This window comes from Candoia aspera, chromosome 3 (assembly GCF_035149785.1).
Source record: "Candoia aspera isolate rCanAsp1 chromosome 3, rCanAsp1.hap2, whole genome shotgun sequence".
Lineage (NCBI taxonomy): Eukaryota > Metazoa > Chordata > Lepidosauria > Squamata > Boidae > Candoia > Candoia aspera.
Window position 1 is genome coordinate 188,582,851 of NC_086155.1, and position 23,305 is coordinate 188,606,155.

Below are 23,305 nucleotides of genomic sequence, written 5' to 3' on the forward strand. Positions count from 1 at the left end.
CACTAGGAAACAACCCAACCTTTTCTTTCTCCTTATTTATTCCTTTTATTTATTGACTGGCATATTGAGATGAGAAAAAATGAACTGGGTTTCCCCCCACACCACGCCCGCCCCAGAGACACTTAAAACAAGGAGCTATACCGCCCCAAGGTCCTCCGAGGCGGACTGACTCCGCATCAGGACTCCACCACGGGCGCCCAGCGCGGTTCTATCACGTGGTGCCTGCTCCACTGCGCCTGCCCAGCTCCTCCTGCGCCACCTCGTGACGCTCGTCACGTGTGTTTTCGGCCCCGCAGAGCTCGCCGGTCTCCTCGCGCTAGTTCCGGCTCCGCTGCGATTTGGGCTGGCCGCGGCTTCTCCCGTCAGCTGCGCCTCGGGTGGTAGGTAGATGTACTTGACTAGCTCCGATTGCGGCCGCTCGGCCAAGCAGTGGGTCGCTGCGTGGAGGGAAGCCCTCAGCCTCGGTTGCCTCGTGCACCGGGAAGCGAGCGGGAGGCTCCTCTTCCTCAGGCTGGAAAATGTACCTCGGGCACGGCCCGTTGTGAGGGCGAAGCTCCCTGGCCGGGCCTTGGCCCAGACGAGAGGCCGTGGGATAGGTTGGACTACAGCTCCCATCATTCTCCGCCAGCAGAACGTTGGTACTTGGAGAGGGGCTGGGTCAGGAGAGGCTGTAGACGGGAAGACCATTGAGCTTCTCCGTTCTCGCGGCTCTTGACCTGTGCCCACGCTTCACGTGCCAAGTCCGGCTCAGGCAGGGTTGGAAGTAGCTGAGGAAAAGATGAGCCTTGATGGATCGCGGTTACCGGAGGGTGGGTTGCTTCAGGTACAGAAGGTCCCGGACACTGTGCCCATGGCTTCCCTACGTGTAACAGCTGTAGATTGCGCGTGGTGTACTGTTCCGAGTGAATTCTGGCTAAAACTCTCTTGCCCCTGAGGTCATCTTTCCTTGCCTGAAGTATACAAGGATCTCTCAGGGCATTAAAGGTGTCCTCAAAATGAACTCAGTTCCTGGCTGACTACCTGGAACCATGCACTTTATTTAACAACAGTATGGGAATGGTACATCTAATATGTGGGGACGGGGGCTTCCCAGTCTTGTCCGCAGCCTGGGATTTCCTGGTAGTCTCTCATCCAAGTTCTAACCAGCCCTGAGCCTGTTTTTCTTCTGAAGCTGCACAAGGTCAGGCTGGTACTAGAGGTTCACTTAAGACAGAATGGCTTGGTTCTGTCATAGTCTGGGCAATCTGAAATATACTGCAAACTGGTATGATTCTGCCTTGGGTTTTTTGAAGTAGGGTATACACATACACATTTTTGTATGAATAAATTATTCCTCCTCTCATTTTGTGCTGGTTTAATTAATTTACTTAGATAGTCAGTGAATTATTTATTGAGCTCTGGAAACTCAAGGCAGGGTACATGGGCACTGTGAGGTAAATCCTTTATTTTTCCTTGGGCATTCTGATTTCTATAAGCTGTAATGATATTTTAATCATGAAAGCAATGATTAATACTAACTAGATTAGAAAATCATTTTGAAGGATTAATTGGAATATAGATTTCAGTATTTATATGCAGACTCCTTCCCAACCTTCTTGCCAACTTCCTCAGGTTATTTTATGACTCTAAATCCCTGGAATTAAGATTGAAAAAAGGAATTTGCAATTGTATCTGTGCTAGACAAATGATGACTCTGTCATAGCTTCCTCTTTTCAAAGAATCAAGGGCTGGGCAATTTAGGGTTCTCTGGCAGTGGTTCCTATTCTTCCCCTTTTTTAGAATTACAGTTCCTTAAGTAAAGACAATGATAATCTAGTTTAATTCTGTTAAATTAAGCAGTATATATTTCATTGATACAGAAACAAGAGAAAGTCAACCCTTCCATGGGCTGAATAAAAGTATACAGAAAAGAAATCTGCGTCTGAAAAAATTGGTATTTGCTGGTGGCTCAGAATGTGATAGGCACTAATTTCAGAATGATAGCATTTTTAGCAAATGTGAAAAATTGCACAATATTTCCTTGAGAATTCCTGCCATTTAAAGACAATAGAGAATTTTAAGTTATGTGTCAAAATGAATATTGCTGTTCAGTTAAATATTTTATTTTCTCCTTAACCCCCCCCCCCCCAATTTCATCCTATCTTCCAAAATAATCGCAGTAACGTGACAAAAATGACAGAGTTCTGGCTTATTTCTGCTCCTGGGGAGAAAACATGTCAGCAGACATGGGAGAAGCTGTGTGCTGCAACTATAAAAAATAACAACCTGTCCATCAATGCAAAGTTTAATATTCCAGATTTAAAGGTATAGCTAACTTTTTGTCTGTTCAGAAATTTTTCTTTGCTGTTTAACTTCGTATTGCATCTTAAGGGGGGTTTCAGCTAATAGGACGGATAGGTCACATTCATTTTGATAACGTATATTATGTAGCTACTGTAATTTATACTAAAGATATTAATTGTAAATCACTATTTAATTCATAAAGTGCAAGTAGGCACTAGCATTATCTTGTAGGGCTACGCATTGCTTTGTATTTGATTGGGAGAAGTGCTGCTTCCAGATATAAAAATTGCAGATATAGCACCATCTATTATTCATTATAGCAGCTACATCTGTTTCCAAAATTGTGTGGCTGCTGTAGAGAGGCTTGAATCCAGAGCAGTGCACAAATTCAATATCCAGTAAAGAGTTCCTTCATTTTCTAAAAGAATAGTCTAATTTATCTCTCTGACTACTATCATACAGTATGTATAGTATCCCATACATGTAATCAAAGCTAAATGCTTTGATAAGGTTAGTAATTCAACTTTTATTCCCTATTTAATTGCATGCATACACTATGTTTACATTGCATAATGTGTTCTATACAATAAAAGAAAATAGTTCTACGCTCTTAGATGCATATATTTCATAGATAGCTGTCTATGTAATTCAGTAATGTCTAACTATTTCAGACAAGTGTTTCTCACAGCCTTGCTTCCAGAGCTAGGAATGGAATCATTGACCTTTTGTTCATACACTTTGTGCTTCTCCCATATGGCTTGCAGTAATGAACTCTGGATTTTACTAATACATGAAGTAGCATTATTATAATGTATGAAATAGCCTTAAATTTGCTGAAAGCTTTTGATGAAATAATTATTACATTGGATTGTGCATAATAAAAAAAAATCTGAAGGTTGCAGTCTTCTGTGCATTTTTGAAAGTAAATCTCATTGTACTGAATAAGAACATGCTTGTGATAAAAATGCATAGAATTCTCTTTTAGGCTCAGTTTCGTCTCTCAATTTTATGTTTTTGCATATTTTTCTGAAATAATTCTTACCCTCTTTAGGTTGGCACTCTTGATGTCTTAGTTGGCTTGTCTGATGAGCTGGCTAAACTGGATGCATTTGTGGAAGGGTAATCACAATTGCTAATATCTGTCATATATCTGAACTTACATATCTTCTGTATGGTTATTCTGTGTTAAACTGAATCTGAACTGCTAACTGCTATTGTTTTAGCTTAACCATTTAGTGACAGTAAATATTCCTCCAAACTGTACAGTCAAATATATCAAGTCATGATTTGTACTTTAACACTAGGATTGGAAACAGTTTCAAATGAAAATTTCTGATGTTTGGGGCGAAACAGAGCAGGGTTATATGAGCACAATGTTAATTTGGAGAATCCAGAAAGCTATTGATAAACTTTCTATACTTGCAGTTTTGTTAACGTCTGAAATGTTTGTGCCATGGCTGTGTAACACTAGAAGTTTCAACTAATGCACTGTTAAGCCTGATATGTTTAGGATTCAGTCAACTGTAGGAAATGATCACAGGATGTATAAATTGATTAAATATTGTTAAAAGGGGGATAATGTCAAGCCTGAAGAAAGAACAGGCACATTTTTTGGGACAAGCAACAGTTCTTAATGATAAACACCGTTTGACATATTTTAAAACTATGGACTCTAGAAGAACGTAAGAAGTGGCTTCTGCCAATTTAGACTACTAGGCCATCTAGTGGTATGTCTTCATAGTGACTGTCATTAGCTCTCTGGGATATCAGAGATGCCAGGAATTAAACTTGGAGGCTGATTGCCTTTTGTAATGCAAAGAAATAACAGTAAAAGAGATATATATTATTTAAGATATACATCTTAAATCTTCCCCATTCTGGTCTTCAGTGTTGTCAAGAAGGTGGCACAATATATGGCTGATGTGTTGGAAGACAGTAGAGATAAAGTTCAGGAAAACCTTCTGGCCAATGGAGGTAAATATTGACTTGCTGTTAAAATGTATTTGAATATTGAGGGTTGAGCATATAAAAGACTGTCCTCCAATTCTTATATGGAAAGTAAATCAGTTTTGAAAGAAATATTTTGTGCATAAAAGCAACACAAGCATAATAAAACAGTCTTTATTAAATCTTTGCATTTGCAGTATCATAAAGAGAAATATATAATGTGGAAGTAATTTAATATGGAAGTAATTTAAAGCATCTAATACTGATTCAGTTTTTCTTCACACTCCTTTGTAAGCATAGATAAAGCATCCCTGAACACCAATATATTTGGCTAGAGATATACTCTATGATGCAATTCAAGATACACCTTCAGAATTCACCAAACTAATTTCTAAAAGGTACAGTGCCAATATGCACATCATCTATGATCATTAGATAATCAAAACCCAAAGAAGGCTTTTACCTTTAATTAGACAAAGCTAAAACCATAGATGAGGGCAAATTCTTCCATTCTTTCTGCACAGACATAATAAGAACTCTTTCCCGTGTTACTCTGAATCTACCCTAATTGTATGCAAAAGTTCTTGTGTGGAGCAAAAAAGTCTTGTGCCTTTTAAGGTGATTACATTGTACTTTGTTCCATCATTATTTTAAGTAATTTTTTTAAATGCATTTAAGATCCTCAGACTTTTTGTCTGGTGTATGGGTTTGCTTATTGAGCTCAATATTTAATCATTTTTTCCCAGTTGATTTGATCACCTACATAACAAGATTCCAGTGGGATATGGCCAAGTATCCAATCAAACAGTCTCTGAAGAATATTTCAGAAATAATTGCCAAGGTAAGATTATATACATAAAACAGCTATGGAATTTGTATGCTAATTATATATATATATATGTATGTATGTATGTATGTATATATATATAGCATAGCCTATATACCATGAAGTGAAAATATTTTATACATTCAAGATTATTAAAAAATAAGCACCACATATAAGTTTGCAGATTTCCCTGGGAGTAAATACTATTGAAAATAAAAAAAATGCATAGGTTTTTGGTATGCAATTCAATACATATCATTTTGTTCAGTTTTTCTAAAGAAGATTATGTGTTCATTTTGTCTAATTAAATATATATAATTTTGCATTGCTGTGCTTCTTAAGATAATTATACAGTCATCTTCTCATTTTTGCTGCCTGTTCTATCTTCTGTTAAGTGCAGTGCTGACCACTAGTAAAGGTAAAGGTTTCCCTTGACGTAAAGTCCAGTCGTGTCCGACTCTAGGGGGCGGTGCTCATCTCCGTTTCAAAGCCTTGGAGCCGGCGTTGTCCATAGGACACTTCCGGGTCATGTGGCCAGCATGACTCACGGAACGCCGTTACCTTCCCGCCGAAGCGGTACCAATTAATCTACTCACATTTGCATGTTTTCGAACTGCTTGGTGTGCAGAAGCTGGGACGAGCAACGGGAGCTCACCCCGCCGCGCGGTTTCGAACTGCCGACCTTCCGATCGACAGCTCAGCGGTTTAACCCGCAGCGCCACCGCGTCCCTCACGTGCTGACCACTAGACATGTGCAAAATCTTGGGATTTGGGGAATGGAACATTCTGGAGAATTCCAGAATATTCTGTAGCTCCTCTGCACCTTGTCAATCCTGGAACTGCCAGATTGGTTGGGAAGCAGAAAAAAAGAACATTCAAGAGTTCTGTAGAAGACTCCATTCCTGAACTTCATACTGCAGTTCTTGAATGGAATCCTATTGGTCAAAATAGTGGAAATTGCAACATGAAGATTTCCAACATAATTTTAACTGAAATAATTTTGTCCTTGTTTCTTAAACCTGCACCTAACAAAGTTATTTGCCAATAAACACAATTTTTCAAGGTACAGCAATTATTTTCCAAGTGGTACCCTCTAGATATGCTTAAACTTTGACAATGTGTGTTGCCATTGATAAGAGTTTTAATCCAATACATGCAGAAAGCATCAGCTTGGGTAAGATTGTTGCAAGGAAACACTGCAACTAGTTTGTTGCTTCTGACAATAGTTTTCCATAGATACTAAAGTAAAAAAAAAATTACAAAGTACAAACGTTTTAGAGCACAATACTTTTTCTAATTACAGACTGCTCAAAATCAAATGAATAATATGTCCTAGTTCATTTCTAAAAACCAGAATTAATGAAGTTTAGTCTATAAATCTGTGTGTGTTGTCTCATTTTCTTCTGTTTATTCTTTTCCTTTTTATATGTCTGCTTGCAGATAATTGTAGCTTTTATAGAAATGTTTAATTTAGTCACTCCCTACTTCTAAGACACAGGTCCTGATGTTTTATTTTCAAAGGGAGTGACTCAGATTGATAATGATCTAAAGGCAAGAGCATCTGCATACAACAGCCTGAAAGGCAACCTTCAGAACCTGGAAAGGAAGAATGCGTGAGTTAACTTGTTCTGTAAGACTATCTCAGAGCTGGATGATGAATTTGATACATTCAAATTCTTGAAATAATTCACATGTAGAAGAAGTTATTCTGGCTCTGAATTTTAATACACAACCTCTTGAGTAGGAATGCAGGCTTGTATAGCCTATTCCTGGTCAAGATACTAAAGTAGCATTAGGTGTTGTGTCCTTCATAGAATGTCTTTTAACCTCACTAGTTAGCCTTGCAGTGAAATGGGTGCTTTCTGATAAGCCATGCCACAACAGCAACCATTTTATGAGTGGGCAGCCCCCACACCACAACTGTCATTTTCTGATGGCACACAACATACCTCCTCAAAATTCTGTACTGTGTTATCTGCTCCAAATTACTGGAAATTTCAAAAGCAATCCCCTAACAATGAGGGCAGCCTACAACTACAACACACTTGAAAAGTTTTTGCTTTTAAGACACTTGCTTAAAAGTCTCAGATACAGAGTTTAGCACCTTCTGAGGTGATGCTTTGTGCAGTCAGAAAGTTTTTCCTAAATTTAGTCTTTTTGTTTTGCACGTTGAATGCTTTACTTTCACTTGACCTCTAGCACAATAAATCCAATCTTATTCCATCATCTATATGATTGCCCTTCCAAAATTTGAAGATTACCTCTTTTCCAGATTATATGTACCTACCTAGCTGGGGGTGTTGACAACCAACAGGAAGCTCTGGCGTGGGCTGGTCCATGAAGTCACGAAGAGTCGGAAGCGACTAAACGAATAAACAACAACAACCTAGCTGCTACCTTCTTTGTTGCCCTCTTCTAGATATGTTCCAATGTGTTAAAAGGGAGTAATATTTAATTAAAAGACTTAAGAAGAAAAAAACCTGCAAAAACATTTATGGCAGGGGTTGGCAAATTATGGCCTGCAGGCCAAATCCAGCCCTTTGCCTGTTTTCATACAGCCCAAGAACTAAGAATGGGCAGGTGGCAAATCTCCATGCCCAAGCCTCAGCCAAGCTCATGGAGCAAGGGGCAGAGCTGGGAGTGGGTGGTGATAGCCTATCAGCAGCCTCCTTACTGACGGCGAGTGCTATCCAATGGCTGCTGCACTCCTTGGCTTACAGACCTGCCAGCCGCACCCACAGAGGATGGGATCTAGCCATTTGCAGAAAAAAATTGTCAACCCCTGGTTTAAGTCATTCAGAGAAGTCATGTGACAACCAACCAAGTCATTCAGGTAACTAATAATATATCCTAGATCTCTTCCTGTATTCTACATCTCCGTATTTATTGCATCGTAGCTAGAATAATTAGAAAAAATAAAGAGCAAGTGTGGTGCAGTGGTTAAGGCATCAGGCTAAAAACCGGAAGACTGTGAGTTCTAGTCCCACCATAGGCACAAAGCCAGCTGGATGACTTGGGCCAGTCACTTTCTCTCAGCCCTAGGAAAGAGGCAATGGCAAATCACTTCTAAAAAACCTTGCTAAGAAAACCGCAGGAACTTGTCCAGGCAGTCTCCGAGAATCAGACTCAATTGAATGGATTAAAAAAAAAGAATAAAATACTTATTTAATCAAGGTTAAATATATATTCTTACTTATATTTGAATTTATTCAGTCCTCTGGGTCAATATTTTTGCTGTTTGTGCCACTAAAATAACAGATTAATGCATGAACATTTGCATTATAAAATATTTCCAAAAATATTGTCCAGACAAGCATGTTATCCACAGTGTCTTTTAAGCACCCCTTTATTTTAAGAAAATAAATTATATGTGTAATTTATATTTAAAATAATAGAACAACCTCTTGAAATGCTGAATAGATATTTTATTTGCTTGTTACTGGTATTTGCCCCACAACAGTTCTTTAGGTGATACACAGTCCGTCAACTATAGCTTGGTTACCGCCAACCGATAACCTCTAGCTGTGTTGTTCCAGGGCTGAGGACAATTAATTAGGTCATCCATCTCAAATAATGACTCTGGGTGACTTTGTTGTTTATTCGTTCAGTCACTTCTGACTCTTCGTGACTTCATGGACCAGTCCACGCCAGGTCGGTCGTCGCCACCCCCAGCTCCCCCAGGGACGAGTCCGTCACCTCTAGAATATCATCTGTCCATCTTGCCCTTGGTTGGCCCCTCTTCCTTTTCCCTCCACTTTCCCTAGCATCAGCATCTTCTCCAGGGTGTCCTGTCTTCTCATTATGTGGCCAAAGTATTTCAGTTTTGCCTTTAATATCTGGGTGACTAACAATACGTAAAACAAGATAAAACAATACAAAACATGTAAAATATATAGCAGCTGAGAAAAACCAGTGAACCACCACAGTTAACATAACCATGATATGGGCTCAGCACAGTTTTTTTTAAATAAGAATTTTATTAAGTTTCAAGCAAAGAAAAGCTACAGAAAAACAAAAAAACTACAAAGAATAAAAAACTCAACTGTAGGAACACAAGGGAAAATTTTTCAAAATTACAAAAAGAGGTGACTTCCGACTTTTAACAGCAAGGATATACAACAATTTTCCATAATCCTTATTCTATATTAAATCAAAATCACATTATTTCTATAAATCATTCCATTAGCATATTATAAAAATCACTAAATACAGTTGCTCCCTCCCCTTATATTAAAAGAAAAGAAAAAAAATATATAAACCATCTAATCAACCCCCCCAAAGATAACATCTATTTAATTATTTCCTTCCTACTACTATTCTATACATTCCTGTCTACTATAATAAAGATCAAAGTAAAAAACATAAATTGTCTGCCATTGTACTTGATAATACAATTTTAATAATCATATTAAACCCCAAACCAGACATTTATTATTTTTTATTATGCTATAATAATCTTACTCCAAATTGTTAAATGAAATCAGCCAAACCCTAAAAGCAATCCAGATAAATATTCTTAAACCCTTACCCCACTTCAAAATAAACCAGAGCATTGGTCTCCACAATGCACACACAGCTTTTTTTTTAAAAAAAATTAATAGCCCAACTGCCACCCTCAAAAACTCCGACTTCTCTTCAGGAGACCTCCCATACATAATAACCCCTTCTTTTCCATGGCGTTCCATCAGAAGATCAATTTCACTTATGGCTTGCAACTTGATCTCTCTCTTTAATTTCTTCAACTCCACTATCCAATCTTCATCCAGCATTTCAACAGTAGTCCTGATCTCACTCTTAGAAGAGACATTTCTGTTGCTGTTAAATTTCTCAGTTTCATCCACAACATCCCCAACCAGATGACACATTTTAGACCTCATGTTTTCCACAATGTCCTGAATGCTTTGCATAAAAACTTGATAGGAATCAGAAAGAATCTGTTTAAAATCTTGTTGGAAGTCAGAGAAAGTCTGTTTAAAATCCTCCATGTCTCAAGCAGTAGATTATGGCCCTCCCTAGGAGCTTAACCAGCGAAAGTTGAAGATATGAAAGAATTCTGAAATGTGTTTACAGAAGCAAAAGTGAGATATGTAGACAGTTCCCCGGGGAAAGTAGAAGCAAAAAACTGAAAGTTCAAAACAGCCGATTCAATGTGTAGGAGAATGCTAGTATCTTCAAATTTAGTACAAAAATAATATCAGGGAGACAATTATTTACTTTCAACCCTCCTTAATATTTGCATGGAAAACAAAGTCCAAAACTTAAAAAGATTTTTAAAAAATTGATCCCCAAAATAATGATAAGCACCAAAAGAACCAGCTTCTCCTTGCTGTAGAAAGCCTCTTTTGGGGTATGCGTACTTAAAAGAAATATAAATTGGGTGATTTAGGAATGGGGTGGCTGGTCTTAGTGTCCCTTTAAGGCTACAGCACAGCTTGGAAATGGTGACATCCCAGCCTCCCAGCTAGCTCTTACCAGTCGAACATGAATGCTGTTTGCAATCTTCTGGCTGCAAGCAGCTGTCTGGAGGACAGATGGGGTGATTCCATTGTTTTCCTTTTTCTGGAAAAAGACTCCCAGGTTTCAGGAAAAACCTGCCTGAGCCCAAAAAAACTGCCCGTTGTCAGTTCTGCCTGCTGAGCCCGCAGGCACAACTGTTCAGTCCGCTATGTCCCCACCAGAAGTCCAGCTCAGCACAGTTCCAGCTCGATGACAAAACCAGGTCTTCAAGGCCTTACAAAAGGGAGCTAGATGGGAATTATGATCAGATTGTGTAAAAAATGTGTCACCATCATGTGGAAGGCAATAAATGTGATCAAATCTTTATAGGTCTAATATAAACCTATAAATATCAATTGAGTTTCCCAGTATATGTGTTGCATCAATAATGTTACCTTCCCAAAGCAAAAAAAAAAGGTCTGTGGAAAGTTTCATTCTCCACCTGAATGCAGCAGTTTTCAGATCCATTTAAGTACTGGAGTAGTACACTCACTTCCTAATCTTCTTCTTTGACAGAGGAAGTTTGCTAACAAGAAGTCTGGCTGAAATTGTGAAGAAAGATGACTTCGTACTTGATTCTGAGTACTTGATTACATTGTTAGTGGTTGTACCAAAGTAAGTTGATCTTTTCTTTCTAAAAGAGAACCAGCAAGAAAAGTCTAAGAAGGAGAAAGCATTTTTTGTTCGTTGAAAGATTTGCATGGTTGTCACATATATAAATGACAGGTATATGTGAGAATGTGGTACATCTGCTAAAAATTGCAGATTGTCCCGGTTTCAACAGATGGACCTTGAAAGGATTTATACGATCTTAAGAGAAACCAGAGTACAGTACAGAGGGCCTTTGAAATTAGTCATATAGTCCTATGTAAACTGAAGTTGTTACTACCATAATAAAATATATATCCTTAAGATTAAATAAGTCAAGTAAAATCTCCTCAAAGTGTGATTTCCCTCACAGTAACTTCTTACTGAGTTGCTTGACTTATTTAACTGCTAGCTTGTACAATTTACCAAAATCAGTCCAAATTTTGCTTCTTAGAACTTTTATTATCTTTACCTAACTCTGTATCTTCCCCTGAAATTTTAGTAAAATATTAGTAACTCTAATAATCAGACTGTTTTCTTTGTAATAACACTGTAATCAAGGTAAATCGTACTGAGGTTCCAGCTGAATTGTTAGAAGACTGCTAATGGTCCTTTGGAATGTTAATTTAAAAAAAACACCTGAAATTTCTGCTAAAAGTAGCGTTACTTTAGAAAAAGACATTTTAAGCTAATAGGAAACCTACGCAGAAACAAAATAAGATATTGCAGATAGCAGTTGATACAACTATTTAGTACATTTTTAATTTAAAAATGTGGAAGTAAATTTAATCTTAGTGGGAGTTCAACTTGTTTCAGCAACTTTTCATATGTTTTCCTTAATGATCAAAAAAGAAAGGTTTTCGCTGAGATTGTTAAACTGATGTGGATCTGTAGCAGGGAAAACCACGGTTCATGAAACTATGTATAGTCTTTCCGTGTATAAACAAGGAATGTAAGTCCTTCCTATTCCTGCAAGCTCTTTTAGCGCACCAAAACCATTTCCAAAGCATGAGGATGCACCGAAACAACAGTCACGAAGTTTTGATGAACAGCTGATGAAGTTTTATAGCTGGAAATGAAAGAGGATACCGTCTGGAACATGGAAAAAGCAGTCATCTTTCTGGAAACTAGCTAGTATATGCAAAGAGTTATGAACATTGGAGCAAAGGACTTGAATCTGTTCTACATGCCTGAGATTTGTGTTAAGACTGGAATTATTACTTTTTTATTTCAGGACGAATTACAATGATTGGATGAAGCAGTATGAAACTTTGACAGATATGATAGTCCCTCGATCCAGCAAGTAATCTTGTTTCACTTTTCATATCCTTTTAATATACTTGATTCTTGGAGCAAATTTCTTCTCTCTAAAATGTTTCCTCTCTGTTATTTGATTTTGAAATGAGTTTTTCTACCCGAACCATACTCTGCGGAACCAGTGCAGGTTCTCTGTACTCAAATATACTTGAGTGCAAAGGTATTACAGCTTGTACCAAGGCCCTTAGTTCTCTCTTGATGAGCAGCTTGGTCTGTGAGTTGAACTTAACTCTTCTACCACCAAGGCCCTCCCAAATACTGTGTTAAACTATGGTTTGTTGAATGAAACATACTAATCTGTATATTAACTCTAAACCCTAAAACCACAGTGGCTAAAATCACATATCACGCTAAACCCAAAACAGGCAAATCATGCCACATCTTAATGCAGGCCATGAACCTGGTCATGACCTCAATTGCTCTAAAGGGCTTAGATAACAGTTTTTATTGGATAAACTATATTGCTGGAATAGTATTGAAGTTCCCAGAATTCTGGGAGGGCAGGCCAGGAAGAATTCTTGCTCTGACCATTCCCCCAAAGCAATATCTGTGCTTCAACTCATGCTTTTCGCTCAGTAAGTTGGTAAAATCAGTGGGGCTACCAAAAGCACTTCTGTGTTGGAATCTTAGATTGGCACTGAGTATTTTCTGAAATAATATATTCTGTGCAGCCATTGTTTGTTAGGAAGAACAGGCTCTTCATGTAAAATCTGATCTCTCTTTTACTTCTGCTAAAAGGATGGCGTAGGTGAGCTGCAGTTACTGTTCTCTGATGAAAACATACTGCCTTAAATCTACCATTGTAAACTAAATGTTACAATATTACACATGTTACTAAATGGATTTACCAGTCTTGAATTACAACTACAGTTTTTATTCCAATTTGTAGTTTCATTAAAGCTTTTTGTCTTATGGGCCCTGACATCTTTTACTTTGCAGTGTTCTTTCAGAGGACCAGGATAGTTATCTGTGTAGTGTCACCTTATTCAGGAAGGCAGTGGATGAGTTCAAGCATAAAGCAAGAGAAAACAAGTAAGTGAAACCCTGTTTTATTTTCTTGCTAAGGAAAAGCTGTGCAGCAACCTGCAAATTGTATTCCTCTCCCAATGCAGGTTTATGGTCCGTGACTTTCAGTATAATGAAGAGGAGATGAAGGCAGACAAAGAGGAAATGAACAGGCTGTCTACGGATAAGAAGAAACAATTTGTAAGTTCAGTGATACTTTTGCATTGAATACTGAAGTAATTTTTCAGAATACTGTTTTCTCTGCTGATTCCTGTTTTAGGCTGTTCATATAAACAAGGTACTCTAACTGCTTGAGAAATAAGCTCTGTTACCCTAACTACTAAATGTTCAAAAAATGTTCAAAACAGTCTTTAACAAGAAATATCAAAACAGCTATAGTTTTAGCTGTAGTACTCAATCTCTCTTTTGTTCAGTTTCTTCCATCAGGGAATTATATTTGACCTGCAAAATGTAGAATGAATGATGCAAGGGCACTAGGGCAGATAAGGAAGGGAGTTCAGATATCAAATGGCAGATCCTCTAAGTGCTAAAGGGACGTATGGGTATTGCTTCAGAACTGTTATCCATAATCTTTTGCAGTTTGTGGAGAATTTTTAGAATAGTTTATTGAACGATGAGTCTGTGAATGTCTAGGAAAGAACGCATTGATTACTAAGAAGCAACATGAGTTTATCAAGAATCAAGTCATCTTTCTCATTTTAAATTGAATTACAGTCAAGTAGATAACAAGAATAGCACTTTTTAGCAAAGCATTTTATGGTATTTCCTAACAGGTCCTTGTTGACAACTTCTTGAACCATGGATTGGACAGTACTGTTGCTAGATTGCTGAATAATAAGACTTCTGACTTTGGCCCTTTGCTGCTAAAGAAGTTTTGACAAGGGTAGCTTTCACCATTGTGAGGGTTCTTTGTTTTCCAAGGACTGGACATACCACAGCATAGCAGATAACTGTACACAATGCTGTTGCTCTAACTCTACTCTCCTAGGCCTTGCAAGTTGATGTAGCCACAAAAATAAGTCTTTAATGCTCAATCCTTAAAACAAACAAAAGTCTTGAAGTTTGCAAAGTGGCAAACAACCTTTGCCTCCCTCCAAAAGTTCTTGCACTTGTTGGGATGAGGTGCTGCCTCAGTGTGGTTGCTCCTTTACTGGTTGCTGCCAAGCTCTGCTCTTAAGTAGTGTTGCTTTTGAGCACTACAGCTGAGCTCCCAAGCCAAGCTCTAGGCAGGAATCACACCAAGATTTGCTGTTCACTGTAGCTTGTGGTCCTGGCAGTTGACTGATAGCCCTCTTGCCTGCCTGTAATAGTTGTAAATTCCGAGACATTGCCTCCTGCTTCCTTGTCTGCTTGCTGTCTTCTTATCTCCTTTTTTCCTACACCCCACCACACACTCTGTCTCAGTGTTCATTTTTGTAAGCTAAGGGCCTGGGTGGGGTGAGGCTGCCTATGGACGTCAGCAGGTTTCTGAAAATGTCAGGGTATGGCTCAATTAGCCACACAGCTGAAACACCAGCATGGATGCTTGTGGGTAAACTGTGAGTGGGGGAATGAATGAATGGGCCAATCAAGGTTTTGGGGCTGTAAACTTTTACAGCCCTTTGGGAAAAGGCATAAGCTGAGCCAAGCCTTGGGGAAGTAGAGGTGGAAGGTGTTTGTACCTGGCTGCAGCTCTTTTTCCCAAATGCAGCCAGCAACCCAGATTCATTTCCTCACAACTATAGAAGGCAGAAGCAATATTCAAAATTACTGTGGCAATTTGAAATCACCACAGTGAAACTAACAAAGATAAATTTAAAATTGTGCATTTTGCTATAAATAATACAAGTTACAGGGTAGGGAAGATCTGGCTTGGTAGAGGTATGAAAGAAAATTATTAGTCTTTTAGTAGATCCAAGTTGAACTTGATTCAGCAATATGCTTTTTAAAGAAAAAGCTAATAGTCATAGGCTATATTAAGAGGAAGAATATCCAGGCCATGAAAAATAGTTTGAACTATTTTGCATGGAGAAATTACCTCAGTTCTGAATCCCACTGTTTAAAAAGGGTCAGTGACAAACTGAAGTATATCCAGGAAATACTGACTAGGATGGTGAGAATTCTGCAAGTCAAGTCCCTTGAGGAACAGTTGATTTATTTATGCAGAAGGAAAAATTAAAGAGGACATATAATAATCTTCAGGTACTTGAAAGATGTGTCATGTAGGAGATGGGAATAGACTCATTCTCTCTTGCTCCAAAGGTTAGGTCTAAAACCAATGATCAGAAATTGCAGGAAAGTAAATAAGATTTCAGCCAAACATTACAAGAAATGTCCTAATAATTAAGGGTTGTTTGAAATAGGTGGTGAACACTTCTTCATATGAGAGATCTAAGCAGAGGATGAATGATATGCTATCAGGGATACTTGCATCCTGCATTGCCAAGATTCTGATTCTGTGTGAGATTATTCAGTCTTCCAGTTGACATGCAGAAATGCTAGGTCTCTACAGAGCCTCTACAGTGCTATGGCCTGCATGTGGTTGATCAGTCTCCTCTTTAGCTTCCAAGGAGGAGGCATTTGATATATAGTTAACCTGAAAGAATGAACTCTCCTGTATGTATCCAAAGCATTTGTGATCATAACCATTTCCATAATGTCCAATAATTCTGAATGAAGTTGGGTATTTTTGTCAAACAAGAGGTTTTCCTTCTATTCCAGAGGGCTTATGTTAATAAGGCAGTCTCATTCCAATACAAACTCACTCTGTTGCCTTCTGTTTACATTAGCCTAAAGGATTGTATAACTATTTTAAAGCCTTAAAAAGTTTGGTCCATAGATGCCTATCTCCATATGAACCTGCTAATGGATGAAGACCATTGGCCCATTGAGCCCTTCTGCCTGTAGAAGTAGTGACTATAGAAAGGGGCATCTGGGTTATGACATCTCCCTTGTGCAGTCTCTTCCCTGATGCGGCTAACCTGGTACCTACTGATACATCTTGTGATGAAAGCTGAAAATTTAACCCTTTCCAAATTCTACTCTGACTGGCTCTTTGCTTTCTCATGTATTATTAGACTGTTTGCTTTTTTTTATAGCAATGCTACTTGTTTATTTCTTCCAACTTTTTTGTGATGTTCAGTTTCACTATTCCTAAAACTGATACAGCAGTTCTTGATGTTGCTATTAAATAATATTTAAGTATTGAGTAATAAAATGGAAGTATAAATGCTTAAAATATTAAATACAATGACTATGCTTAATAAGTTCAAGTACCGTGATGTGCTTTGGCCCATTATTTGAAAGAAGAAGAAAAGTTTTACACACACACACACACACATTTTGATACAGTAGAAAGTCTTCTAATGCTGACAGTGGCATCTTGCTTTTTTCTGTTTAATCACAGGGGCCTCTAGTCCGGTGGCTAAAAGTGAATTTCAGTGAAGCTTTCATTGCATGGATTCATGTGAAAGCCCTAAGAGTCTTCGTTGAATCTGTTCTAAGGTATTTCTCTTCATTGCCAAATACAGTTATCACTTCCTTCAGGAATACAACTATTTTGTATCTCAGTTTAGTAAATCTTGGTAGATGGAGTCCTTTTAAAAATATCAAATTCCATAGATGAAATGAATTGTTTAATAAAGAACTTTGCAAATCACACACAAGTATATAAGAATGAAATTACAATATAGGCTCCCTCCCCACCTCAGCTCATATAGTTCATGTTAGGTTAATGCAGTTGTGAGAGGAGAGTTGGTAATTTCTGATTCAGGCTTAGATTACTGCAGGTTAGCATGTTATCCAAACTATCATCCAGTTGCTAATCTCTTTTAGCCAACTTCATAGTCCATGGTTTCATTATGCAGCAAAAATGTTTAAAAGCATTATGTCTGAAGTAGTCCTTAACCATGGAACCTGATAGGATGCCAAAGGATCCATGGAACCTGATAGGATGCCAAGAAAAGCCCTGCTTATTTAAAAAAAAAAGTTGTCATTTCATAGCAGGAAAAAGGCTGAAGTCAGTCACTTGAGTAGACAAAAATGGGTAGAAGGTAACACAGGGCTCAAAATTCCAAAAGCTCCTCTTTTTGAAGTCATTCAGTGCAAAAGGACTAACAGTCAGAAAAGCTGCTATGGGTTACAAACAGCAGAAACATACCCAAAAAGTCCCTAGGGAATTCTTTTGTGTTTTTGTTTTGTTTTTTAAATAATTTTATTTAAAAAAAATTAAAAGGAAGATAAAAACTAATACAAACTAATATAAAATAAGAAAAAGAAAAGAAAATTAGAAAAGAAAGAAAAAAGGAAGAAGTGGCTTCTGATCTTCTTTACAGCAATTATAAGTACAATTATACATTTATCTCTTACTCTGTGGTTACAAATGACTCTCTACTTTCTACGGTACATCTTTTTATAAAAATTCTCTTTAAGATTATAACATAGTGTAAATTTTAATCCTTTCAACCACATATTTTCCCATTGTTCCATCTGTATATTATAACCAAAAACGTTAGCCCACTTTATCATACATTCTTTCACTTGTTCTTCCAGTTCCAATTGCAATAAAAGTTTATACATTTTAGCAATTACATGTTCATCATTTGTACACAATTCTGTTTCAAACCCAGTCTTACAATGTTCAAAACCATAAACTCTTTGTCTCCTTTAAAGCTTTCTAATAACTGTAGATAAGAAAACCATTGACAACTGTATCCCTCTGCCACTAGTTCTTCTCTTAATTTTATTTTATATTCCCCCTGATAAAATTCTAGTATCTCACAATAAGTTAGCCATTTGTGTTTGCCTATTATTTCTCATCTATAAAATGCTTCTTGTGCTGACAGCCCCAAAGGTGTTTTCAGACACAACCTGGGTTTGTATCTATTCCATATTCTCAATGTGGCATGTCTAACATAATGATCTTTAAAATCCACATTAACTTTGACTTTGTTGTACCCAAAGAAATCCTGAGGGAATTATTTTGTCAACAAAATGTACAGGTAGTCCTCACCGACCCCAACTGGGACTGGCAACTTCATCACTAAGTGACAGGGTCGTAAAGTGAAACATCACATGACTGCGCCTGACTTACAACAGTCAGTTCTGGCTACAGCCATTGTCAGGATATAGAGCGAAGAACCACGCTGAGATCAGAAGATTTAGCTCTAGTGTTTATTGTTCTACTCTACAATGCAAAATCCTGCTAAACTGAGAAGACATTTGCAAATCCTACTAGAAAAGCTCAGAAAGCTAAGGCGGTTCCTTTCTAGATCCCTTGATTGGGAGGCAGAGAATCAGTACTGTGCATGCACTTTTCCCCCTGAAGAGGGTCCCCCTCTCCTTCATCAGCAACGTCCATAACAGTCATGAAGCAAATCACCTGCAGCCATTAAGCGTGACATCACATAACCACAACTTCCTGCTGGCTTACCCATTGACTTTGCTTGTTGGAAGCCAACTGTGAAAGTCACAAATGGTGATCATGTGACTACGGGACATGGCAACTGTTGTAAATGCATGCTGGTTGCCAAGTGCCTAAACCACAATCACATGACTGTGGGGAGGCTGCAACGGCCATAAATTCGAGGACTGGTCATAAATCTCCTTTTTCAGTGCCATTGTAACTTTGAACTGACACTGAATGAGCAGTCAGTAAGCAGTGACTATCTGTAATGCAAAAGCAAGTATGTAACAATGGAGTAAGTGGGTTATATGTGGAACCAGTGACTTTGCACAACATTGTTCATGGACCCTCAATTTTTCATGTCATTGGGTACATTTGGAATTTTGACAGCATGTTATAGACACTCTCAAATGGTTGGGGGGGGGGTGTCCAAGCACAAAACATTCATACACCAGAAGGCAAATAAAGCCCTGGACTGCTGCCAACCATCAATGCTTCAAGTTTATATGGGGCCCAAAGATATTGCTGGAAGTACAGCATATACTGGAGACTGGTGCTTTGTTTACAGTGTGGTAGCTTCCCATTCTTTTTTATTAAAATTCTCTAAAAATAAAATTAAGGGGGGCAATGGAACACACAGTAAATGCTTCCAGGGCTATGATGGGCTTACATTTCTGTGTGTATTCTCAGATAAATTAAAGTCAAATTCCTTAGTAGCTGCAGAGGAAGAACAGTTACTCATGACTCCCTTTGTCAGTTGCATGTGACTGTCATGTAATTTCCAATTATCGTTTTCCAACAAGAATCAGTCTAGCACTTTCCCCAACCTGCTACCTTCAATACATTGGGGCTCCCATTCCCAGAATTCTTATCCCTATAGCCAAGTGCTGGGAATTCTTAGCGTTCCAGTTCTAACATGTAGGGAGGACAAAGTGAAAGGAGATAATTTAAGGAAATGGAAATTGCTTATTGTGGTTTCAATAGTCTGGGAATAATACAGCATGATATATATGATATAGTGCTTCAAAGTAAAAAGGATTGAAAATGTTTTTTAAATTGAAAGAAAGATGCAGAGAAATTTGAGCCCAACACTGAAAAAATATTGTGTCAGATATAATGGGGTGAGTGATGAATGTTCTTCTCTCCTCTCCCTCCCACCCCAGTTAATTAGCATTTGAGAAAGAACGGTGAGTCAATACTATTCAGAAGCCTTTTAAAAATTGCATTGTTACATCTTTAGGTATGGTTTGCCAGTTAACTTCCAGGCTATGCTCCTTCAACCCAACAAGAGAACAATGAAGAAATTGAGAGAGGTCCTCTATGATTTGTACAAACACCTTGATAGTAGTGCTGCAGCAATCATTGATGTAAGTAATTTATATCATAATGAGGTTACCTGTAGGTTTTGCCGTGACATTGAGTAGATTTTTCTGATTGTATTGATTCATATAGCTGGAGGGAAGCATAGAATCCAATTCTCTGCCCAGTGCAGCAATCCAGATTAAAGCATTTAAGATATCTCTGTCTGTCTATTCTCAGCCCCAGCTTCCAGTAGGAAAAGGTAGCACTGAAATGCACAGTTTGTAAGGATCTCTTAAGTACTGATCTAATAGAACAGAATTCTTGACATTCAGGCTCCTATCGCAAGGCACATACACACGACTGAAGCATTAGTTTCAGTGTTAGCACACATGCAGTGAAAAACATGGTGAAGTTAATTTCCCATTAAGCATGAGTTAATAAACTACTGGTAATGGGAAATAATACACTCTGTTCTCTGTTGGAATTGCTTATTAACAGAGATAGAATTTATACAAGATGAGAGAGCCTGGATTGTATCTGTGATCGGTGCACACTTTTTCCGTATCAGAACAGGAAGAAAAGTTATGTATCATGTAACTGATGATACTATGTGGAGTGGCTCAGGAATTCGTGGCCGCTATAGACTTAACCCAAATTATTGACAGCCTGACTCAGATTGGGGGTCACACATTAGATCTGGTTGTTGACTTGGGGCAGTTGTGATGTGATCTGAAGATGAAGGACATCATTATCAATCCTTTGCCATGGTCAGATCACTCAATGCAATGGAATATGATGGTGACCTTGGAAAACGGGAAGAGATGCTACCTAGGGAATGATCACATGAAAAGGAAAGGGAGTCCGAGGGAGGGTAACCGTCTTAAGAAGAAACTTAGGAACGACCCAACCCGACCACTCAAGTGATTAATAGGGAGGGAGATTTGTACTTTCAGACTTGCAAGATTCTGTTAATGTAGCCATACAGTAAAGTAGAATTAATTCATCTAGTCGTGTTTCCTGTCTGGTTTACCTGGAAGGGCTGACATCAGTCTTGCAAGTCTGATATTACAAAGATGCAACCATTAATTTTATGGCTAGATTAACCCTATAATTAATATACTTTTTTAAATTTTTTCAGGCAACTATGGATATTCCAGGTTTGAATCTCAGTCAGCAAGAATACTATCCTTATGTGTACTACAAGATAGACTGCAACTTGCTTGAATTCAAGTAGATTATTTCTGAATCTAATGATCCTCTCATAGTGTTGATGTACAAGCAAAAAAGGTTGAAGAATTTTGCTCCTAAATCTGTCATAAACCTGTGCTTGCTTCTTTCTCCCTTTGCATAGGAGAATAATCCCCTTAGTGGTCCATCTCTTGACATTTTCTTTTAAAAGAGAAATGCAATTATTGTTTTTAATAGATCAGGTCTGTAATTGTATATTGAGAAAATCAGAGTGTATTTATAAATAGTCCTTTATTTAAAGAGTAAAAAACAGAAGGTCATTCCACTTTCATGCCATGCCTCATCAAAACCTTGTTTACAAAACAAGATAGTGGGGAAACACGCCATTGTTCACTGTGTTTCATAGATATGCTATAAACATTGTAATTGAATTGTGATGTAAAATATGTGCAGGCTGATATTCAGTCGATGCTTTCTGAATGTTTTAAGTTTACAAGATATTAAGCACTGCATTCACCCAAGAAAATAAAAACACCTGTACAATTGTCTTGCCTTTTTACTGTGTTCTCATATGCCGCTATAAAAACGTATAGGTAGGAGTAGTTTCAAGGGATATGAGTCACAAGCAGTCACATTTATGGTGGTCATATTTTAACTTATGGCCCCACTTTTTCCCCATAAACTTGGTTTATACATTGTACTAAGGCATAGCTTGTTTCAGTATGGATTATTAAATATTAAATTTGCTGTTTATGCTAAGGTATAAATCATGATTTACAAGCTACAATGGCTGATTTCATATGATGTGATTTATTTATTTATTTGCATGCATATGCATGCACACAATAGCTTTAAAAAATGGGAATCATGAGAGGTACCATGCATAGGCCATACTGACTGATGATATTGGTCAAATTAGCTTTATACAGTATTCAGATACTCCAGTCATTGGGGTTGCTGTACAATTAGTGTACTATGTTTCTGGAGCACTAGGGGGCACCCTTGCACCATTTTAAAATACACATTTTTATGATAAACGCTATTTCAGTTTTTTGTTAGACAAAAAACACAATGCTAGAATACCTCTTGTTTTTATACCATTCTTTTTCTGCCTTTTGCTGAAATAGAAATTGTAGGTCAAAGGCTAATATGAGTACATTACTCAGCTAAAAGAAGCATTTAAGAGAATGATAAAATGCTCTTGAAACATGATGTAGAATGACAGCTCTGAACTTCTGGAAAGCTCCATTGTTAAAAGACAAAATATCTGAATATACTCTGACCGTTGCCATAAACACATTCAACAATTAAGATACAAATTTTGCAAAGTTTGATGTCAAAGATTACATGGTGAAGATTACTCCCTTAAAAGCAGCTTTTGTTACGAAGCGCATTTTTAAAAAATGGAGAAGGATTAATGACCTCGTTAGCCCTACAGAGAAAGCAAAATAAATTGGCTGATGCTTAAAGTGTAGGAAATAAACCTACAAACTGCCCAGAGTCCCCCTGGTGGGAGGAGATGGGCGGTGACAAATTTGATAAATAAAAATAAATAAGCTTTGATGCTGCACAAAATAAATCCTACGCCATGGATGTTGAGAAGAAAAATGTAAAAAAAACAGAAGATGGGACAGGTAGATGGTAACCCAGTTAGGAAAGGAAGAATGTTTGAAGCCAAGGATGATGATGAACAACCTTATTTCAAACTGCGATCAGCCCTATTGAGGGAATTGATTATAATGTGTAAATGCCTTCCAAATTTAAAATGGTTAGAAAGCTTCTCTCAGCCTTGTTCTGCCAGTATCAAACAAACAGAATTGCAAGGAAACTTTGCCCTGGAAGACGGGTTGCTGCATGTTGTCACAGTAGAAGAGGCTGAAAGACCTGAAACTTGGACCTCTTGTACAGAAAAATCAAAGTGATGGATTTGGTGGAACAATATCCTCATT

At 37.9% G+C, this 23,305-nt stretch overlaps 1 protein-coding gene across 1 annotated transcript; it reads left to right on the forward strand.

Annotated features, from left to right (window-relative positions):
• The first annotated feature begins 287 nt into the window (after window positions 1-287).
• On the forward strand, window positions 288-21,890 carry ATP6V1C1 (ATPase H+ transporting V1 subunit C1). The gene is made up of 13 exons (XM_063299577.1): window positions 288-384; window positions 2,160-2,304; window positions 3,335-3,402; window positions 4,172-4,257; window positions 4,977-5,071; window positions 6,578-6,669; window positions 11,069-11,167; window positions 12,375-12,443; window positions 13,397-13,489; window positions 13,570-13,663; window positions 16,869-16,966; window positions 20,107-20,233; window positions 21,307-21,890. The coding sequence occupies exons 2-13, from the start codon at window positions 2,173-2,175 to the stop codon at window positions 21,400-21,402; spliced, it is 1,149 nt and encodes a 382-aa protein (XP_063155647.1). The 5' UTR covers window positions 288-384; window positions 2,160-2,172; the 3' UTR covers window positions 21,403-21,890.
• The last annotated feature ends 1,415 nt before the right edge of the window (window positions 21,891-23,305 follow it).